At 29.3% G+C, this 23,395-nt stretch overlaps 1 protein-coding gene across 3 annotated transcripts; it reads left to right on the top strand.

Moving 5' to 3' along the window:
- Window positions 1–2,570: 2,570 nt before the first annotated feature.
- Window positions 2,571–6,864, top strand: LOC112784829 (uncharacterized FCP1 homology domain-containing protein C1271.03c). Of its 3 annotated transcripts, none has more exons than XM_072230016.1 (8): window positions 2,608–2,768; window positions 3,998–4,084; window positions 4,420–4,912; window positions 4,991–5,072; window positions 5,264–5,330; window positions 5,660–5,845; window positions 5,955–6,018; window positions 6,332–6,864. In XM_072230016.1, exons 3-8 carry the CDS (start codon window positions 4,576–4,578, stop codon window positions 6,544–6,546), a joined length of 951 nt encoding a protein of 316 aa, XP_072086117.1. In that variant the 5' UTR covers window positions 2,608–2,768; window positions 3,998–4,084; window positions 4,420–4,575; the 3' UTR covers window positions 6,547–6,864. The 3 variants fall into 3 exon arrangements, with proteins under 3 accessions (XP_025683942.1, XP_072086117.1, XP_025683943.1); XM_025828158.3 differs by having other exon boundaries at window positions 3,998–4,126; XM_025828157.3 differs by lacking the exon at window positions 3,998–4,084 and having other exon boundaries at window positions 2,571–2,768.
- Window positions 6,865–23,395: the final 16,531 nt, after the last annotated feature.

Here is a 23,395-nt window from a genome sequence, read left to right as displayed (position 1 = left end):
AAGTACATGCATTTAAGAATGTGCGGTGCATGCTTTCCAACCTTTGAAAATGTGAACCTTGAACTTGTATAAATAGAGGCTAAACTTCTGTACGTGATACAACAAGCAAGTAATAATAAAATCTCTTCTCTCTTTATGTTACAATCAAATACTCTTCTCTTTATATTTCTACTACAATTCTTTCTCTTCTTTTATTTTATAAGTATTTTAAATTCTATTTTCTATTACTCTTTACATATAATATTAATAGCAATATTAATCATCTTTATTATATTGAGATTGTAACGATAAACAAATGCGATTCTCTCTCTCTTTATTTTTAATACTCATTTCTATCTTTGTATATATATACACATTACAACATATAATATTACTATATATATATAAATTATTATTAAGCTAATTATTTTAATACTAGAGTCTTCTATTTATACATCTCTATTATATATATCTTTTATTTTACAACAATTTTAAAGGAGTAGTTGTCCTTTTTTAATCCTAAAGTATTATTATTAGAGAAATTCCATGGTACTGATAATATAAATCACTATGTGATAATGAGAATAAAAATAACACGTATTCTATAAAATAATTGAGTTGAGTGTCGTTTATTCACCCGTTGTGATGGAGGATCATAATTTCTATTTGAGCTTAGTATTTATATTTGTTTAAGAAATTGTGTAATGAAGAAGAATCGGATTTCAGAAAAGTGTGGTTGTTGAATTTTTTTTTTAGTCTAATAGAGATGATGGACCGGATTGTGTTAAGATAATGATAATTGGGTCTCATTAAAAGATAGAATAATGTTAAAATACATTGTGCCAAAAATATTTCACGAAAAAAAAAAGACCATTTAAAAAAAAAAGAAAAGAAGAAGAAACCCATTTTCAATTGTTGGTATAGGGTGATCTAGGGGTGCACATGGGTCGGGTGAAGCCGGGTTTGATGTGACCCAGACCCGACCCGAAATATACACCGGGTCTATTTATTAGACCCGAACCCGACCCTAGACCCGATGAAACCAATACACTTTCGGGCCACAATTATACCGGGTGAAAACCGGGCCATTAACATTACATTACGTTGATACCTTCTTGTAAGTTAGCATGTAAAAATATCCAAGTTTCCAAGACTCCAACCATTATTTAACATGGTAAACTTCACTTAGAAAAATATAACAAGAACCAACCCTTCTTCAAAATTAAAGCATAACCACAATCAATACTAATATTGTCTAATAATACCAAATATTTAAATCAATACAAATAACACAATATTATGCATTAGTATAAAGTCTTATGCATTCTAAACATAAAACATTAACTTATAGTCTTATAATGACTAATAACACAAAATATTAAGATTTACAATACTTAAATTCCACATAAAAATAGTCATGATCCATCACTAATAACACAAAATATTAATTGTGTATGATGACCGGGTCACCGGGCCGACTTCGAGTGACCCGAGCTATGGCCCGGACCCGACCCAAAATAATGACCGGGTCTATTTTTGAGACCCTTACCCGACCCTAAACCCGATAAAATCACACCAAATTAGCCCCAAAAGTGTTTGGGACCGGGCCGGGCCTTCGGGCCGGACCGGGTCTGTGCACTCCGGTGATCTTTGAATTGGTTGATGGAAAAAGAAGAACGGAGACACCAGCGTCGGAAAAAATTAAAATACCACATGAGCGCGCCATGAGGGTCGTCGTCACTGAGAAGTGGTGCGTGCAGCACCGTCGGCGTGAAGCATTTTCAACAGTTCGATTCCACCAGACGATCGTCGAGAAGCAGCCGAATACAAGATCTCGAAGCAGGCCAACGTGACTTTAAGGCTGGTGACTGATGACACTCTTCTCCGGTGAGAGATAGAGAGAGGGTTGAGATTGAGAGGATCCATCATAACCTAATTGAAAGGAAAGATAATGCGGTTTCTATTTTGTACGTGCTAACAACACCATGCCTTTCTCCACTTGTGTCTCACAAAGACTTAGGGTTTTACCTTCCTGCTGTTCCGCTGCCTTCCTCCAAAAACACAACGCCCAATACTCCACCTCAAAGCCAGCAACCTATCTCTATTTTTTGGCCATGCAAAGTTGTCTATCTTAATTCGTATTCTACCAAAAAAACAAAAGTATGCTAGCCCAAAACCCTTGGTCCATCTCATTTTTTAATCTAAATACTTCATTATCACTAATTAGTAATTAAATATATGAAACAACACAACGCTCCATCACATGCCATATTCACGGAGTCCCGTTTCGCACTATACTCTATTACGCGTCAAAATCCGCCTGCAATACCTATGGTCCGCATCACATAATGATCACCACCGTCAGCACCTTAGAACGTGTCTTATTATTTTATATATATCAATATATTTAAATATAAATATAATCGGATTTATAAAAATTAAAGTAAAATGTAATAAAATAACATTTAAATTACTTGGACAAAAAGTCCATCCATTTAAGATGTTTAACAGATGAGGCCCAGCCCAAGAAGCAAGCTATTTTTTATTCAATCTGATAGCCCATATATTGCTCAGACTAATGGAACTTGGCCCAAGCTCAAAGCCCAAACCAGTTGGTGTTTGTTGTTTGTCTCTCATCCTTTTCCGCCACGATCTCAAGTCAAATGCTTCAACTTCTCGTCTTTGTTCTCTCCCTCCGATCCTGCAATGCACTTTCCTTCGTCTTCTCTTCCTAACTACCTCTTCTTCTGCCAATCATCGTTGCCAGTACACTTCATCATGCTATATAGGTATCTTAATTCCATACGTTCTTCTGTTTTTCCCTTCCTTTTTCTCGCTGTTTTTGTCTATTGGATTAGTTTATATTTTGTATTCTCAATTTTAATGCTTCTTGAAATTGGATTTTGTTCGCACAAATAATCTTTAGGGTTTCCAAAGCTAAAAACTCTTAATTGAAAACATACAAATATGAAAATATGTAGTTATATTGTAATTCATTTTCCATATACCCTGATTTTATTGACAACTAAACCGCACTAAGTTGAGATTTACCAATGTATTAATTCCGTTAAAGATGTTTAAAACTTTAATAAGAGTGCCGTAAGACATTATGAAAAGGTAATTGCTAATTAGACGTTAAGATTGGATCACTCATATGTTGCTGATTTGTGTTCTCATGAATGTGGGAACTGTGACATTGGAATAACATTTTGTTTATCTGTCCTGTCTTGATGCCACTTTAACCCTTTTTGTTTACTGTTTTTCATGTTTTCTTCCTTATATATATATGTATAATCTGGTGGCTACTCATATGAAGATGTCTTTGTGTGAAGATGATAGATGAGAACCATTAGATAATTTGACATATTTAACTAAATTGCTTGATATAATACATGTTCACATCTTAGCTATCATCTTCATATAAAGACATCTTTATTGCGAGTCACCATATAATATACTTTAAATTTTAAGCACCCTTTTGATGATTAATGGATTAATTAACATGATATATTGTGCTTTTATCTGTTGTTTTATCCTTCTAGAAAAAGTCACTAATCCTTCCTAGTTTCTCTTGCACTATGATAGTACAAGCATGAACTGTAAAATTATGTTATGAATTCGATATTTCTTAACCAAAAATCAAGGTTAGAGTTTGGAAGTATAGGTTCCTCTCTTGGATTTAACTTTTCGTAAAAAGCAATTTTATGGGGATTTGTCTGCTAATATAATCAGGAAAACATAGGCAAGAAGGAATTAACAGCAAAAGGGAATGCAAATTCAATAGGATATATACTAGATAGTACTAGTCGATTTGTCATGATGGTGTGTAAACTGAAACTTTATGAACAAAATATGTTCCAATAATACAAAAGGTTGGCAGATGATAAGATTAATTTAATAGTTTTAAATCATTTGCTACGAATATTCGATTTTAAAGATTTAGAATATGTGAGTAATAGTGTGACCAACATATCAAGCTGTACATTGACGCTAAATTTCTCCATCATTTTCATGCCAGCATTTAACCTTCTACCAAGCAAACTTCACGTGCAAGTGAGCATGAAGACTTTGTGTGTGAAGTTGCAACTTGTAGTACTTGTTGGAGGTTGCTAACAGTATAAAGCAAAGATTGTTTTTGTTTAAAATGGTATCCTTGCTATTTGTCATTGGGGCTTGATATTTCAAATATCTTTGTGAAATTCCATGAAATATATGCAGCTCTTAATGCTTGAGTTAGAGAATGTGGCAAACTTGATTTTATTTGTTTGTGTCTAATCATCTGTGGAATATATTCAGCTTTTTCTTATATATATATATATATATATATATTACTGGTAATGCTAAACTATACTAAATTGCACATGTTCTTTCTTCCCATCATTTTCTTTTTTGTGAATATAATTTTGTTACGTTATTTGTTATTTTTGTTCATATTTGCAGGTTCAATTGGCAATGGACATTGGACATTGGATTGGGGTGATATATATAAGATGCAATAAGACCTTGGACTCTGACTAGACTAACATTTTGGATTTTAGTTTTGTATATAGAAACCATATTGATCCCTGCATTGCAATTCTGTTTTCTTCTTTCGGAATGGAAAATAGGATGGAGCTTCATGCAATACAAAGAAACAGCAATATAGTTTGTAATATTTCAAAGCAAGCTATTGAAGAAACAAGAGAAACCGAGTCGGATGAAAGAAAAAATGTCAATGGATTTTCTTCTTATACTGATGAAACGAGGACAACATCTGTTCCTGACATAAATGGAGAGTTTAGTTTAAAACTTTCTAGAATGTCTCTGACTGGAGTACGAATTGGATGTTTGAAGAAAAAGCTTCTCATTCTTGATATAAACGGGTTGCTTGCAGATGTAGTTTCTCCTCGTCCAAAAGATCACAAAGCCGACAGAATTGTGGCAGGACGAGCCAGTGAGTGAAGATTCCTATTATTCTGCATATTTTGATATTCATCCATGTTTTACTAATTATGCTGTCTTTCATTTTCAGTATTCCAGAGACCCTTCTATACTGAGTTTCTGAAATTCTGCTTTGAGAAATTCGAAGTTGCTGTATGGTCTTCGAGGAAAAAGTACTATTCGACATCTTTTTTGAGTAAATCTGACTTCTCAATTAAGTAAACATTTTCGTTTTGCATGTCCTGTTTCCTGCTCCATAAAGTTTGGAATTACATGCATCCTCTTTACTTTTTGACATATTGTAGATTGTTAACAATCAGCAGTACAGACTAAACTGATTTCTTGATTTTCTTTTTCATTGCAGAAAAAATGTTCAACGAGTCCTTGATTATTTAATGGCAGACATGAAAGAGAAGTTGCTCTTTTATTGGGTAAGCATTTGTTTAGCTCTTTTCTGGGTTACAAAATCTCTCTATTTTTGTTTCTCAATGACTTACAGAGAGCTCTCTTGGTTTAGTAAATTTAGTAAATTGTCACTTTGTTAATTGTTTTTCTTTTTCTTTTTCGCCTTTCTCTATTTTCTACTTTCTATACAAAAGAAGTGGATTTCATAAATACACATCTCTGGAGTTCTCCCAAATTTTTGTATCTTACCATGAAATTGAGGCATTTCTTAATATATTTCAACTATTTGTCACTTTTGTCCCGGGATAAACCCTGTTTGGATTCCAGTTGATTCTACATTTGTCACTTTTTGCAGGATGCTTCTCATTGTACAGGAACCAATGTCAGAACTATGGAAAACAAGCACAAGAAGGTGTTGTTTAAGGATCTGAGGAATGTTTGGGAGAAACGCTATCCTAATCTTCCTTGGGAGAAAGGGTATTTCAACGAATCGAACACATTGCTGTTGGATGATTCTCCGTACAAAGCATTGCTGAATCCTGTACATACACAAAACAAACTTTGCTTTCTTTATGCCTTTTTAAGCCAAATTTCTTTCTTACAATGTTAAATCCTAATTTACTTTAGTAAATTTTGTTCAATTGTTTTAGCCACACACCTCAGTCTTTCCTCTTTCATTCAGTTATCAGAATAAGAGTGACGACAATTCACTAGGTACATATCCTTAATCTTTGCAAAGAAACTAAATTATTTGATTTTGCTTTTTGTTTTTGTCATATCCACTTAATTGGCCTTCATTTTCTTTAGCTTTTTCTTTACTTTTTGGCTTGAATCTCATTTAATGCAACATGACATTCTTTAATTGTTTACAATTTTGGTGCCTAAAAAATGCATCTAGAGAATTGCGAGTGTTTGTTCATTTCTTCTTTTCTGTAAGAACAAGAACAATAACCAAGCCTTATCCCGCTATGTAGATTAGATCTTATCGAATCTAATTGAACAATAACCTGATTATGGTTCATGACAGCTGATGGAGGCGACCTGCGAGAATATCTAAATGGATTGGTGAATGTCGAAAGTATCCCAAACTATGTCGAGGAACATCCATTTGGACAAGAACCAATTACTAAAACTAGTCCTTCTTGGAACTTCTACCTCCAAGTTCTTGATAGCCTTTTTGCTTCTCAACTTGAAGACAATGTCTCTGCTAACTTAAACAACCAAGTGCATTCTTCCTATTGAATCATCCAAATCCTATAGATTTTCTATTTTATATTTTTATATTTTCAAAGCAAATGGAGATATGGAAGGGTCTCGATTTTTCTCATCAAATATACAACAATTGTTTCATGAAGCATTCGATTTTATTTTTTATTTTTTTGTTCTCTATAACATTGTTGTAAAAATCTTTAATTAAAGGTTAGTTTGGTACACGGGTAAAAATAGAGGAGAAAATTTCAAGAGTTAGATTTATGAGTAATGTATTGTTATTATATGGCTGATGATGATTCCTTTATAACATACTGATAACATTTATGAATAGTTCATTATTACTGATAATTTAGTTTTGCTTATTATTTTATCTTATGGCTTGTTTCTCATTTGCAGTATTTTCTAATTTCAAAATTAAAAGATTGAAATTGAAAATAGGGACTTGTTTGATCTCTCTTCCAGCATCTTTTTCTTGATTGTAACAATATGGGAGTTGTGATAAATCAGATAAATGATTTGACAGAAACTAAGACCAACTGTATTTAAAACTTTAAACGCCATATTTGCTTTATGTTCTATGTTTAGATATAACGGGATACTTCTGTAATAATAATAAAAAGAAAAAGATATCATGTGATACTTGAACTTCGCGAGTTTCCATCAATGAACGAAGTTCAGTTTCCAATTAAAAGAAAAAAAAATCTGTTGATGAATTGTCATTTTATTTTGGTTACCTTTTTTTATTTTGGTCTACTGGAGTGAGCGCTAAATTTATGTAGCTGTGATTGGCCGAATTTTTTATTTTAATAAATAAATAAATTATAATAATTACCAAAATAAATAATTTAAAAAATATTTACCGAAATATTTATCGAATTTTTTATTTTAGTTTTTTTTTGGATTTTCACATCACATGAGCAAATAAATAAATAAATAAAATTTCAAATATGTAAGTTGAAAATTTAGTTCTGGTGGGTTGATTAGGACACCGATGTTTGATTTGAAAAGAAAAACCAAAATAAAATAAATTCTCAAATAATTCGTTTGCCAATTCTAGGTAAATGTAAAAAGAATGGTTATTAATTAATTATTTGTATATAATATATTAGAATATAAAATTTCAGACATTTATATTTATAATAAAATTTTATATAAAATGATTAATTTTATAAATAATATAATTGAACTAAATTTATATTTATAATCAAATCCGAATACTAATAACCATATAAAAATATAGTAGTGGATGATTTTTTATATTCATAAAAAGTTTGATTATGCTAATGCCAAAATATTTGATTATTTTGCTATGAAATATTTGATTATTCTATGGTACAAAAATTTGATTAATTAGATGATTAATCACTTTGTTAAGAAATATATGAAACAGTGCGGAGGGGGCTATGGAGGGATATTTGTCCGTTACAGTTCAAGAGTCAAGAACTGAGGCAGAAGATGATTGATGGGTTGTCTATGGAGGTTGGAAATGGAAGAGAAACTCGCTTTTGGGAGGACGTCTGGCTACTTGGAGGGTTGTTGAAAGATCGATTTCCTAGACTTTACTCTGTTTCAAACCAAGTAGGATCAGTGATAGGGGATTGTGGGTTTTGGGATGGGTTAGAGTGGATATGGAACTTCCAATGGCGCCGAGAATTGTTCCAATGGGAGTTGGATCTTGTGAACCAGCTACTTGATGAGTTAAGGCTGGTTAGACTTGCATATGACAGACAGGACAAAATTGTGTGGAAATATGACAAACAAGGTGTTTTTACAACTAACTCATTTGTGCAGGTAATGCAGGCGGACATGGTCCCGGAGGAGATCACAAGCTATAGCTTTACAAGTACTATCTGGAAAGGACTCGTGCCCCCAAGAGTGGAGGTGTTTGTTTGGTTTGCATTGACTGACAGAATCAGTACGAAGGAGCGACTGAGTCGACTTGGAGTTATTAACCAACAAGATAACTTATGTGTATTATGCAATAATTGTGTCGAGTCTGGTCACCACTTGCTTCTAGGATGTAGCTTTTCTTGGCAGGTTTGGTGCGCATGGCTATCTTATGCTGGTAGATTATGGTCTTGTCCGGGTTCGTTGAAGGAACATTTTCTAAGTTGGACTGAGGTCACAGCTAGAAAGGCGGATCGTAAGGCATGGATGGTGAGCTTCTGCGCGATTATCTGGAATTTGTGGTTGGAAAGAAATAGAAGACTATTTCAGAACAAGAGTAAAGGAGTGGAGGAGATTGTTGACATGTACTCTCTGAACTACAAGGAGTGGCTCGGTGCAAATCCCTTTGGTTGTTGATGGCAATGCCGGAGATAACATGGGGATATAAGTTCCTGTTGTGTTGATGCTTGACTTTTATTCTCCGTTTTGTATTGCTCCACTTCACGTGTTGAGCTCCACTTTAAAAAAAAAAAAAAAGAAATATATGAAACAAAATCGGGTGTGTCTAAAATGAGCTCAGCAATTATGTGCACATTAGATGCGTCATTTTTTATTAGCCATTAGATTTTATTAAATGAAAATCAAAGAATGTTATAAAAGAAGAGTATTGATAGACTTTATAAATATAAAACATATTAGTGTATACATATATAAATATATTTTAAAAATAGTAAGTGTAATCTTTTGTTTTAAAATAAATAAATATAAATAAAGTATATATTACATACAAAAATATTTTTTATTTATTAATATTAATTATTAGACGGTATTACTTTTAATTATTACATGAAAATAATCAGTTTTTTTGTTAACAAAATTAAAAACATTGTCGCTGTTAATTTTGTTAAAAATATATTATTATTATTATTATTATTATTATTATTATTATTATTATTTCTGCAGTGAAATTTTAACTCTCATTTTTGACAAATAATAAAAAACACACTCTCGTTTTATAGTCTCATTTTATGCACTGTTATATGCACTAATATGGCCATGTGGGTACCACGGTTATATTTTTATGTTGTATTTTAAAATATTATTTTAATATGATAAAAATTTTATTGTATAATAATTAATCTTAATTAATAAAAAACTTATATTTTTTGTATTTATGTATTTTATATTTATTTATTTAAAAATAAAATATTATATTATTATTTAAAATATTGTATATTAAAAAATATTTATTTATGTATTAAAATATTCTATATTTATTAAAGTTCATTAATATTCTTTTGTTATATTAATTTTTTATTTTTATTTAATAAAATCTAATAATTTATATAAATGTGACACATCAAATACGTACAAAATTATTGAGTTTATTTTAGACATATTCATATCGGATCATATATCTATACTATTTTGGTCGTGTATTGTATAAAAAAACCGTTATAACCCTAAGATTAAATGACTATTTTTGCACTTGAAAATTTTCAAGTTCGAAAACATGACTCTGAATTAAAGAAACGAACCTATGACTCCTAAAATATCAAAATTTATTTTTACAAAATCCATTGGCTGTCACCTCTTAGTTGTTATTATTAAGATTGTATTAAGCCTGGTATGTTAGGCATGTATCTGGTAACTATCCCTGATAATCCTAATTTCTTATAGTGGGGGTTACACAAAATTTGTAAGCTTTATCATCAAGTTGCAAGTTAGGAGGGGGATTAGGATTTATAAATTTGGGGTCTAATAGAAGTTTTCAGTTAGTTAGGATTCACAATCATACTACCAAGCAGTGGCGGAACTAAAGGGGGGCCGGCGTAAGCCGTGGTCCTCCTCCTCCGTCTTCAATTATATATATATTGATAAATTAAAATTAAAATTTAGTATAAATTTATCTATTTTTTCATTTTAGAATTAAAAAAACTTAGCCCTTTAATATTAGAATTTTGGTTCCATCATTTATACCAAGCGACCGTCTAGTGTGTCATCTTTAACAACAACTATTAGATGATAGCCATTGAATTTTAAAAAATAAAAATAAAAAATTAATGGTTGGAGAACGAACGTCCAATTTATTTCTTTAATTTGAATATCATTTTGTGGGACTTTATGCAGAGAGTAAGAGAGAGATTTTCCCGCGCTTATTGGTTAAAAGAGCATTTGTGGGAATTTTTTTAAAATAAATAAAATAAATATTTTATTTACTAAAATATATATTTTTTAGTTTTTTTTTTTATCAAAATACATCGTATTTTTATCCCATTTATAGTGTAAACGAAATATGTTATGACAAATTTTCAGCAACTAAAAAATGATGTACAATCTTTTGTATTCTCGACAAATATTTCACTACTTTTTCTCTACCTTTTTCTTTCAAAAATAAGTCAAAATGTCTAGTTGTAGTGGATATTTGGTTGTAAGTGTGTATCCCAATTGTCATATGAGAAATAATGACAATGAAGTGATATTTGAGTGTGAGAATCCCATTCTGTTGTGTACCCCACAAGTAAATTTAATTTTTGTCCGAGTTGAAGAGTCTGATATTGAGTGGCGTCGGTGGTAGCGGGAGAAAAGAGATCGGAAATGTGAGGTATAGGTTGCTAGCACCGATAGAAAATGGAGTTTTTCGGTTTCGTCTGTTTTACCTCCATGGGGACGAGCATATGTGCCTGTTGTTTGACATCCATGGGAGAAACATAGCAGAACAAGTGATGAAGCTTTTTGAGGAGGTTGGTGATGTCGGTGGCAGTGGATCTGGCCACTCGGACTTTTTGCAGGATGACCCACTTCTCATACCCAAATCGATACACGTTCCTAGTCCAATAGAAGACATGGACGTTGACGGTGAGGATTCAGATGAGGAGTATGTTGCGGATAGCAACAAGAGCGGTTCTTCTAAAGATGATGAGGAGGAGGAGTTTGTACCGGAGACCCTGGTCGAGCCATCACGTCAGTATCTTCTGCCTGCCTTGCAGCCTATTCCGACCCTGTCATCTGTACCCAGTCACTATCATACATTGGATCTAGACGCGATGCAAGAAAAAAATCATTTTCTAACACGGGTGAAGACAACTACAACTTAGCTTGGACGGTGGTGTGGAGTTTTGAGTTGGTCACAGATTCAAAAGCAGAGATGCAGTAATGCAAGATGTGAATTATAACATCATTTGCAGAAATGCTGAGTAACGAGTTGTGGAGTCAGATCGATTAAAGTACCACGTGCATTGCCGATAATATCAAGCAGGCTGCCCTTGAAGTCTCTGTGTTGCTCTTTGACAGAATCTCGGATATTGGTAAGTTCCAGTTAGTTGTCTTCTATATTCTCAATTAACATTGTTATACTTGCTGTACATGTCAACCACGGTTGTTCTATTTCGTTAGGGAGGTGCGTTGAGTGGGAGGAGTGCACACATGTTTAGCGCACACCATGTCTCAAGACCATCAACAGTTGGACAACAGTCTCTTCTACCGTGTCATCCTACCATTGATATAATCCATCCCATCCGTCAGCATATCTGTCCTACAAGGTGCAGTTAAGCAAAGCTATCACTTCAAACCCTTGTACAGAAAGGTTTGGATGGCGAAACAAAAGGCAATTACGCAGATATACGGTGGTTGGGAGGAGTCATACAATAGGGTGGCGAGGTTATTGCAAGCACTGCAGAGTTGTTGTCCCAGAACGATATGTGACATCAGTGTTGTACCGTATTATGATGGAAACTTTATGGTTCGTGATTGTAGCATATTTGATAAGGTATTTTGGGCCTTCCCTGCCTGTGTGGAGGCATTCAAGCATTGCAAGCCGTTTGTCTCCGTCGATGGCACGCATCTGTATAGCAAATATGGTGGTGTTTTGCTTATTGTAGTAGCACAAGACAGTAACAGTAATATCCTTCCTATAGCCTTTGCAATTGTTGAGTCTGAGATGACGGAGTCATGGTCTTTCTTCCTTACCAACCTGAGGCGACACGTCACTCTACAGGAAGGCCTGTTAATTATAGATTCTAAACGATCAAGGCTGCATTGAGATTAAATAAAAATATTTAGTTAAATAATTAATAGCAACATTCATTTTCCATCTCCTTCATAAATTAGTTAAGTAAAAATATTTACTTAAATAACTAACAACAAGTACAACATCAACTTAATAACTTAATTTAAATAATAAAAAATTAAAAACAGAATCATTTACTTAAATATTTAGCAAATAAAAACATAAACATAAACATCTTGTTAGTTAGTTAAGTTTACTAAAAAAATTTAACAACCCTAATTAATAACTAAAGTAATAAATATATGCTTAATAACTTAGATTAAAGAAAAACAAAGCTAACTAAACAATTAACTAACAAATTCATTTCAAATTTTGCCTAACATCATACTCTATCATTTAAACCATTCCTAACAATATATTTATTTGACTAACATATACTGCATATTACTTCTATAAAAATACCCTAAATATGGCAATACATCTATGCTTTAACATAACAAAATCGGCTATACTAGTAATGTGCCACGTTGCGTTCAGTCAATTGATGTCCGTATCGTGATTATCGGCAGACGCCATAATCTTGAAGTAATTCCAAAATTTAATTAGAAAGGGGTAAAAATATGAGAAAAGTTGAAAATATAGGTGTGACAAAGTGTAAACAGTCACTGTGGACGACATGCATATATATAATATAGGTCTCTTCCAATCTTATCTGCTTTACATGTTTACTTTGTAAATGAAATAATACTATACGTATTCTGTTTACACTGTAAACGAAATAAGGGCATTACACACCACGTGTACAAACGTGATACGACTACATCGTTTCGTGTCTTATCTCGTTTACATTGTAAACGAAATACGTATAGTATTATTTCGTTTACAATATAAACAAGATAAAAAATACAATATGTTTTGATAAAAATATTATAAATTATGTATTTTGATAAATAAAATATTTATTTTATTTATTTAAAAAAATTAGGATTTGTGGTAACCCTAAATAATTTGCATGAATAATAGATTTTCGATTAACATTAAACGCATTTTATGATTTGCCACTCGATAATCAATTAATATGATTTTCTCCAATTTTTTTGTTGACCCGATGTGTCATTAACTTATTATTGATTTATAGAACCTTTTGTTCCCTATCCTTATCTTTAGATGTGCAAATTTAAATATTGCAGTAAGTCTTTTTAATAATGGCTTTATGTATTCGGTCCAACCTGATATTTGATAGGGATCTGGGGCATATTTTGTCGAATTTAAATTTATCATTTTATTTGAAGTTATTTTTTAGTCTGATTCAAATTACGTTTCGAGTCATTTGGTCTAATTCAAATTTTTTTTAAATAAAATTATATATTTTAAAATAAAATTAATAATATTATGTTATATTTTTATATTTTAATTAATATTTTTATATTATACGATATTATTTTTATTTTAAAATAATTATTATGATATAAATATAATATAATATTTGTTAAATTTAATTTTTAAAAATAAAATTTATTATTTTAATATATAAAATTTTATATCGAATTGATTCCCAATTATATTTAGTTCGATTTATTGTGAGTTATACTTTTAAATCGGATCAAAATAAATTTATTAACCTTTTAAAATAGGAAAAGTAGAGACCAAATCATCTTTTAATCGTTATATATTTTATATAATATAATAATTTTAATTATATATGTTTAATACATGAAATGATAATAATTTTAAAGTTCTAACCAATCAAATTATAGTTAAACTTTAAACAAAAATAAAATTTCAAAAGATATATTAAATATAATTTAAAAGTATATGCAACTATTTCTCAAATTTTATAATATTATATAAATAAAAATAATATAATAAAAATGATTTAAAATATATAATTAATCCTAACATACACCCTATAATAATGTATCACATTTTAAGTAACGAATGCATATGATATGACAGATGATGGCAATAATTCTTCTGAACTATTATCTCCTACAACTAATCACGTTGGTCGGTGATGTTACAAAACAGAAACCATGTTCTTCAACGCTGGCATCCATTAGTTCTACACCAATTTTTCTCTTTGCGTGGCTGCTTTCTTTTTGTTTTGAGGTACATCAAATTAAACAACACCATTTTGTTCCACACACATTGCAATGTGCATGTAAGAATTAATGTCTGTGTTGCATGAAAATATTCTTACACACAGTATTTGTCAGAAACAGGATGTTACGTAAGGTAAAGGGAAGAATTGACAACTAATAATTCACAAATAAATATTAAATGTCCTCCTTTATTATTTTGTAAAAATGGAATAAATTATTTGTACAAAATGATAAACGGATTTTTTTTATTATTGTTGATCATAAAAATAAAAATAAATAAAATATTAAAGAGAATTTTTTCAAACCTATTCTTAATTTATTAACTCGATTTTGTTGCACTAGACAACAAAAATGTATTAATCATTTTATAAAATATGTTTAGATAATTCAAAATTTTGATAATTTATTTTTGGTCTTTCAGTTAAAAAACAACGTCAATAAAAACATGTAGATGCATTATTACCTAGTAGTGATTCTAATTTTCTATAAATTTTTTATTTTAAACTTAACGATGAAACTTTATTTTTTTTGGAGAGTCAGCGAATCAAATAATATGTTTGTTTTGATTTTTTCTCTTCTTCTTCCTCTCAATCAATCTTTTTCTTACTATAATGATTAATTTTCTATTAGCATCAATCAATCATATAAATCGGATCCTAAATATAAAAATATAAGTAGAAATTGAATATAGAAAATGTTTTCCATAAAAAGAAAAGATGCATATACAATATCTGAAGTAGATACAAGAAAAAATATTAAATAAATATATATATAACCTACAGAAAAATGGGCTAATCCAATCAATACCACTTGCACAATATAAAAAACTACTGATTTATTTTTCTAACGAATTAAATTAGCCAAAAGTATACGTTCACGAGTCTATACTAAAGTTTCAATCAATACCTCAGTAGTTCAAATAAAATGTCCAAATAAAAATATTTATGTCCATCAAACTATTCATATCAAAAAAATTGTATCTATTAATTGTGAAGAGTTTAATCATAGATAATCTCTTAATTATCCCATAAAATAAACAAAAAAATCATTATACTGTAAGATATTATCCATGGTATAATATATTTTTAATACCAATAAAAAATAATCTGACCCATTATATTAAACATTCAAAAAATTGCCAAATAAAATACGTCCCTTTGAATTTATGCACGCAAATGCAAGAACATAACTAGAAGTACAATAAGAAATTATTATATACATTATTTACTTTAATTTGGTTATTGTGATAGAGCGGATGCATTACACTAAAATGGTGTAATTTGGTGAATTACAACTTCATGATGGTCTGACAAATTGTCTATATTTTTATTAAAACAAAAATTATCCTAAGGATTTCTATTTTTATATTTTTTACTTTTCTAAAAATAAAAATACAAATCTTAACATTTTTGTGGCATATATGAAGTGCCATACACATGCTTAGGCCTCCTTAATTAGACCTTAATTAAAACTTAATACTTTCTTATGGTTACTAATAATACTAGATTGGCATACATGCTAAAGTCCACAAGCACTATGTGGCTTTGCCCCACTCAATTAATTTGCCTTAGTATATGTCTTTATCAGAGATTTCATTAGTAGGTGTTACAAAGCAAGAATTCTTTTTTTAGCTCGGTAGACATGGAAGAAATTTAATTAACTTTTTATTCTGATGAAAATGAGAGAACCATGGATGAAACTCATGAAAGCCTCTTATTAAAATATTTCTAAATTCATTATTGTAGAGTATTATATTTTCACTCAGATTGATTGCAATGACAAGATAATTATTACAATATTATCAATAATTCTAATTACACGTGACAGATACCCCACACACACAGTGAGTATCTAATGAAAAGATTATATATATCCAGCTTCAATTATTATTATTATTATTATTATTATTATTATTATTATTATTATTATTATTATTATTATTATTATTTTGCTAACAAATACTCTAAAGGAATTATTAACAATATAAAAAATAAATAAAGTTTTAATGTTTTCAATGAATTAAATATATAAAAATTACTTCTCCATAAAAAATGCTATTTTAATTAATAATCTTAATTAAAATATGTTCAATTATATATTAATATCATATTAATTAAAATAGGGTAAAAAACGTTAAACAATTTACGCAATTCAGCCAAAATGAATTCTGATACACCATTCCACCAGATATGACTTTTATATAATTCGAATCAATAAAATTCAAATTATATTTACACGTAATTCGAATCACATCGAATTACTCCCCAGCAATATTCGAACGTAGTTCCAATCAAATTGTATCGAATTTTGCATGCATAGTTCGAGTTATATTAACTCGAATTACTTGGAGCACGTGGCCTAGGGTAGTTCGAATCAAATTGATTCGAATTACTCACATTTCGAATCAAATGGCTAATTACACATTGTACAATAAGATATTAGAAAAAATACTATATAATATAAAATATATATACTAAAAGAAGTATAAAATAAGATTATAGTAAATTAACTTTAGTATAAAATTATTAAATATAAATTAATTTTAACTCCTATTAGTACATTGAATTAAAAATAACATATAAAAATGTACTTATATTTATTAAATTTTAATAACATATAAAAATTAATGACTTTTTAAATATTTTTTTTATAATAGGAGTACATTTTTATATACTTTAAATACTTTGTATAAAAATGTACTTGTATTTATCATACAAAAATAAAGTGTTGTGCCAATATAATAACATTATAACATTTTAAATCAATTTTTTTTTTAGGATTGTAGATTAAAAGTAGCACATGAAAAAGTATTATTGGTATTTTAAAGCTAAATTAATTAAGAAAGATAGAACTGTATTTTTTAGGATTTTATGTACATAGGCTAATTTTTTTTAATATTGATCAAAGATGTGTGTTACACTATATTATTTGGTTTCAAGTAAGTTTTACTCTACTATATTTTTTTTTACTTTTCAAAAGACACAAATCTAAAAAATTTTATAAATTAATTTAAAAAAAAATATCATTGACGTTTTATAAAATTTTGTAGATTTGTGTCTTTTGAATTATAAAATTTTATAAAACGTCAATGATATTTTCTTTTAAATTAATTTATAAAATTTTTTAGATTTGTGTCTTTTGAAAAGTAAAAAAAAATATAGTAGAGTAAAACTTACTTGAAACCAAATAATATAGTGTTACACACATCTTTGATCAATATTAAAAAAAATTAGCCTAATTATGTACATAAAATCCTAAAAAATACAGTTCTATCTTTTTTAATTAAGTTAGCTTTAAAATACCAATAATGCTTTTTCAAGTGCTGTTTTTAATCTAAAATCTTAGAAAAAAATTGATTTAAAATGTTATAATGTTATTATATTGGCACAACACTTTATTTTTGTATGATAAATACAAGTACATTTTATACAAAGTATTTAAAGTATATAAAAATGTACTCCTATTATAAAAAAAAATATTTAAAAAGTCATTAATTTTTATATGTTATTAAAATTTAATAAATACAAGTACATTTTTATATGTTATTTTTAATTCAATGTACTAATAGGAGTTAAAATTAATTTATATTTAATAATTTTATACTAAAGTTAATTTACTATAATCTTATTTTATACTTCTTTTAGTATATATTTTTTATATTATATAGTATTTTTTTTAGTATCTTATTGTACAATGTGTAATTAGCCATTTAATTCGAAATGTGAGTAATTTGAATCAATTTGATTCGAACTACCCTAGGCCATGTGCTCCAAGTAATTCGAGTTAATATAACTCGAACTATACCTGCAAAATTCGATACAATTTGATTCGAACTACGTTCGAATATTGCTTGGGAGTAATTCGATGTGATTCAATTCGAATTATTGTAAATATAATTCGAATTTTATTGATTCGAATTATATAAAAGTTATATTTGGTGGAATGATGTATTAGAATTTATTTTGGCTGAATTGCGTAAATTGTTTCCTCCCATGGCTTAATAACGTTTTTTATCCATTAAAATATGTTCAATTATATATTAATAATCTTAATGCAAGTGTACTTTGATTAGCAGATCTCACAATAATAATAATAATAATAATAATAATAATAATAATAATAATAATAATAATAATATCATATTCGATAACCAAGCATGCATTATAACTTCCAATTCAAAGCGTCATATCCCATCAATATATAATAAGAAAGAGGAAAAGATATTAATGGTGATTGTTAAACATGCAATTTATTAAACCAACATACATGTGATAAAGGGAACAAGGATGTGTTCAATATTTTCATAATAATGAATGCTAATACAAACCCAAATCTAACATGGTGTGTCCGTTGCTTAATAGTCACACCATAAGAGGGTCCCTTTTTTGAGCACTTCCTAGGAATAATAACATGCATCATTATTATTAGCGCCACGGAAAAGCTCTATCTCTCTAATATAATGCCACATACTCACTACACCAATTATTATAGTTGATGGTTACTGGTATGAAAAAATAATTATTTTATAAAAATATTTCTGCAATCAATAATTATGTAGAATAAAAATATTAGGTGGTTAAATAATTTTTTAACATAATTTAACTAAGTCTCCTTTAATTTTTTTTGGTCATTTTTCTTCTTCTTGATCAAATATTCTATACAATAATATGTAAAACGGGGGTTCAATAAAATAATTTAATTATTAAGGATAATTTATGGTAATAAAATAAAATAAAGTTTAAAATTATACAGATATCTTAAATCAAAATTTGTTACATGTGTTATTATCTTAAATAATACATATAAATATATAGCGTATTAATTCTATTTTAAGATAGAACTGTAACCAATTTTAATTTAAGATATTTACGCCGTAATTTTAAACTACTCCATTTATTTTATTAGCGTAAATTATCCTAATTCTTTTGATAAGCATATTTTTTCTTTAAACGATTATTATTTTTTAGAATTGAGGAAGAAGTAATAACACGTGGACGTTCATAATTGAGGTAGTAATTGTGCCACATGTGGAGGTTCATATTCATTAGTTCATCGTCATAATGAATTCTTAATAACTACTTAATAAGTCAACATATATGTGACATACATCATCTAATGTCTAATCAACTCTTAGAAAATAGAAGCAAATTTAAAAGCGACATGTTTTAATTTCTAGGCTATACCAGAAATTAGAATGTGGAGATCAGAGCTATGTTTTGATCGTCTTGTTGGAGCTTCGAAGTGATCAGTCAAGTAGCATAAATTTTAATATTGTCAAATAAAACAAGTAACATAATAAATTTTAATATAAAAACGTTACATCTAATCATGATTCAATTTATTCAATTAATAAGGTTTGATTAAATAAAATTTGTAACCAACTTGAATTTGGTCGAGTAGTTAACTCACTTGTTCATTTAAGTGAGTATCGCGAATTTGAATTTTATCTTATACATGTAGCAACTCATTGATTAGCGATAAATTTTTAAACAGATTTTAGATGTATGATGGATTAATCTTTGATCTGATAATAAAAAAAGTTATTTTGTTTTTCTTTGACATTATTCTTTTATCTTAATTACTTATAAGAGAACGTTAACAGGGTCAATATGTGTTTCTTTTTGTTGCAAGAATTTGATTAATGATAATGGTTAACGTTTTGGAATGACCTACAAGTTTAGTATTGTCTATTATTTAGTTTTCTCTCATGCAAGTATTTTAAGTTTAATCGATGTAAAGGAAATAAGTTATAATAAAAAAAATTTAATTATTATGTCGATCTTTATAGAGTTATCGAATTTTTAATTAAGTCTTTATACTTTTTTTTTAATTGGGTCTCTATATCATATTAGATTTTTTAATTAAATCCTTATTAAATTTAATTATTATTTCTTCCACCCTCACCATCCTCTACCATCTTTTTGTCCTCTTTTTCTATCATCACCACTCTTCCTCTACCAACAAATTTCTTTTTTTCATGACATAATTTTTTTCATAATAAATTTTTAGCATGATTAGAAGCAGAATTTTGTCAAAACATAATCATTTTAATTATAAGCAAACACACATAATCAGAACTCATAATTAGAATCTTTTAGTACAATCAATTTTTTTTAACATAATCATTGAACAGAAATAAAATCAATTCAAAACCAAAAATAAAAACAAAAGTAGAATAAAGCAAAAGTAAAATAAAATAAAAACAGAAGTAAAATGAATCAGAAAAAAAGGTAAACAAAACGAAGCAGAACAGAGATCGAATCTGAGACGACAAACACCGACAATGAACAAGAAGGAAGCAGCTCATCGGTGACCTCTTCCTACAACGATGGCAGCAATGGTGTCACCCACCGCCGCCTCGCTCTTCCTCGACCCCTTAATTTCTTTCTCCCCACAACGTGATAATCTCTCTTTCGTCTCTCTCTCATTTTGTCTTTCTCTCTCTTAAGGTGTGGAGGGTGGCCGAAGAAGGATTCGACAATGTCTCTGTTAGATCGAAGCAGCAGACTCGTGATTACAATAAAGGTGAAGAAGCTGAAGGTGACAGTGTCGGAGGCCGTCTCGAAGATCGACGCAATTGATATGGGAGCTTTTCTTTAGTGAAAAATCCAGCATATCTCCGAGCTTTTCTTTAGTGAAAAACGCATGGGTTTGGACCTTCTTCATCGTCAACATCACCGCTACTCAGCGCATCGACATCTATGAATTTTTCCAAAGTGATGAACTTCGTTCAAATGTTCTCTTTCGCCCACGGTTTCTCCAACTCCTCCTTCCCTTCCTTCCCTTGTGTTCTGATCATCGAAGTTGAGCTCGGGAGGTGGAAGGAGAGATCTAGATCTCGGGATAGAATTGGAGAGGAGGGAGGGGAAAGGAGGGGTGCGGCGGAGGTGGGAGGAGTGAGGGTGGGAGAGGGAAAAGCGGGAGTAGAGGAGGGAGACAGAGAGAAGGAAGAAGAGGAGCGAGAAGGTTAATTTTGTCTTTATAAAAATAAAAGAAAGACACAATTAGGGATTTAGAAAAAAATTGAGGGTATCTTTAATTTGGGAATGGAATATTCCATTAAATCAAATGTTTACCTGATTGAAAAAAAAAATATTAGTTTCGAGACCCAATTTAAAAGGAAAAAAAAAGTATAGAGACCTAATTGAAAATTCGGTAAAATTATAGGGACCGACAGAATAATTAATCCTAAAAAAATGAAAGATATTATGGTAGTTTAACATTTTTTTAAAAATCTTATGCAGAGATGCTGCACTTTTATTTTTTAAAACTATTAAAAAAAAATGTTGGTTATAAACCGTCACAAATCAATTAGCTATTTAGCAATTGATGATGGATGGAGTTACAAATCCATTTGCCAATCTCTTAAAACATAACTATCAACCAAGTGTAATGAATTCGTTCAGTAGTAGTTTAAAATTATCATAAAATCTTTAAAAATTGTCGCTAATAAATCGCGTTTTTCTTGTAATGATGAGATCATATAGATATACTACACACCTTTATTCTCTATTATTATTTTCAACATAATAAAACGTCATTTTCTTTGTTGTTTAATCAGTCTCTTAACAAAAGAAGGCCAAATATAATGATAAAATTCTCCGATCCCTACACCTTATTAGATTACATGGAAATATCACGTGCAAGCAATCATACATACACCATTATAAATGGGATCAAACTAAAGCTTCTACTTGGAACCTTAGCTTTAATTAGTTACTTATAATGAGTTTGTCCATGCCAAAAAGTAAGGTGTGCCTCGTGACGATTCCACTTTCCCATGTGGTCGTGTTAGCCTCCTTTTAAAAAAATTCAAACAATGCATGACTTTAGGAATATGCAGCAATAATAATCAAATGATGATTTGACTTTTTTTACTTTGAAATCATTTTTACAACATGAGATGTCACAGGCCTCCACCTAGAGAGCGTCTTATTCAACAAGGTACAATTGGAGGTGTTTGCGATGCGATTTGGATGAGATGCTTTTTAAAAAAAAAAAAAATCAATCCAATCCGATTTAATTTCAAGCAGTTTGGATTGAATTGAATTTGCGGTTTTATAAATTAAAAAAAATTAAATACATATAATAAGTATCAGCATCAAATTTTAAATAATCAACAATGACATAACAAGTCTCAACAATATCTTAAAAAGTCAACAATAACATAACAATAAAAATAGAATTATAGGTTAGTTAAAATAAATAAATAAATAACATTTTGAACATAAATATTTATTAAATAATAATAATAGATGAATAATATAAAAATGTTATAAGTATAATTATAAATATAATAATAAAATAATAATATTATAGCACATTGTGCAGTTTGGATTGGACTAGATCGATTATAAAAAGTAGATTCGAAATCCGATCCGATCCAGCAGTTTGCAAAAAATAGAATCCAATCAAATCCGAATTAGTGCATTTTTAATCGATTTTTGATTTTGATTAAATTGAATGAGCGGTTTAATTTGGATCAGTTTAGATTTCAACATCTAAGTACAATCGAGAAGACTATACCTCCAAATAGCATAGCAAGTAGCAGTGTATATATAAATAATTTGCACAAATCATTCAAAGTAGACTTCAATCTTGAATAATGTTAAGAAAAAGTTTTGCTAGAAAGTGAGAATTATTTTTTTTAGGATAAAAAAATCCCATAAGACAAAAATTATCATATATAATACACATATTCTGTTACAATATAATATTAAGAGGGATATTATTAATTAAGTCTATTAGAATTCCTTTGTTCTTTAGATGTATAAATAAAGAATTGTTGTCATTGTATCATATAAAGAATTAATGAATTAACTATTGAACTTCGTTCGATTTAGAATTTTTCTTCCTAACTCGAAGAGGATAATAGCAATTG

Source organism: Arachis hypogaea, chromosome 20, assembly GCF_003086295.3.
Source record: "Arachis hypogaea cultivar Tifrunner chromosome 20, arahy.Tifrunner.gnm2.J5K5, whole genome shotgun sequence".
Classification (NCBI taxonomy): Eukaryota; Viridiplantae; Streptophyta; class Magnoliopsida; order Fabales; family Fabaceae; genus Arachis; species Arachis hypogaea.
Note: the sequence above shows the minus strand (reverse complement) of the source record. Positions and strands in the feature narration are given on the sequence as shown.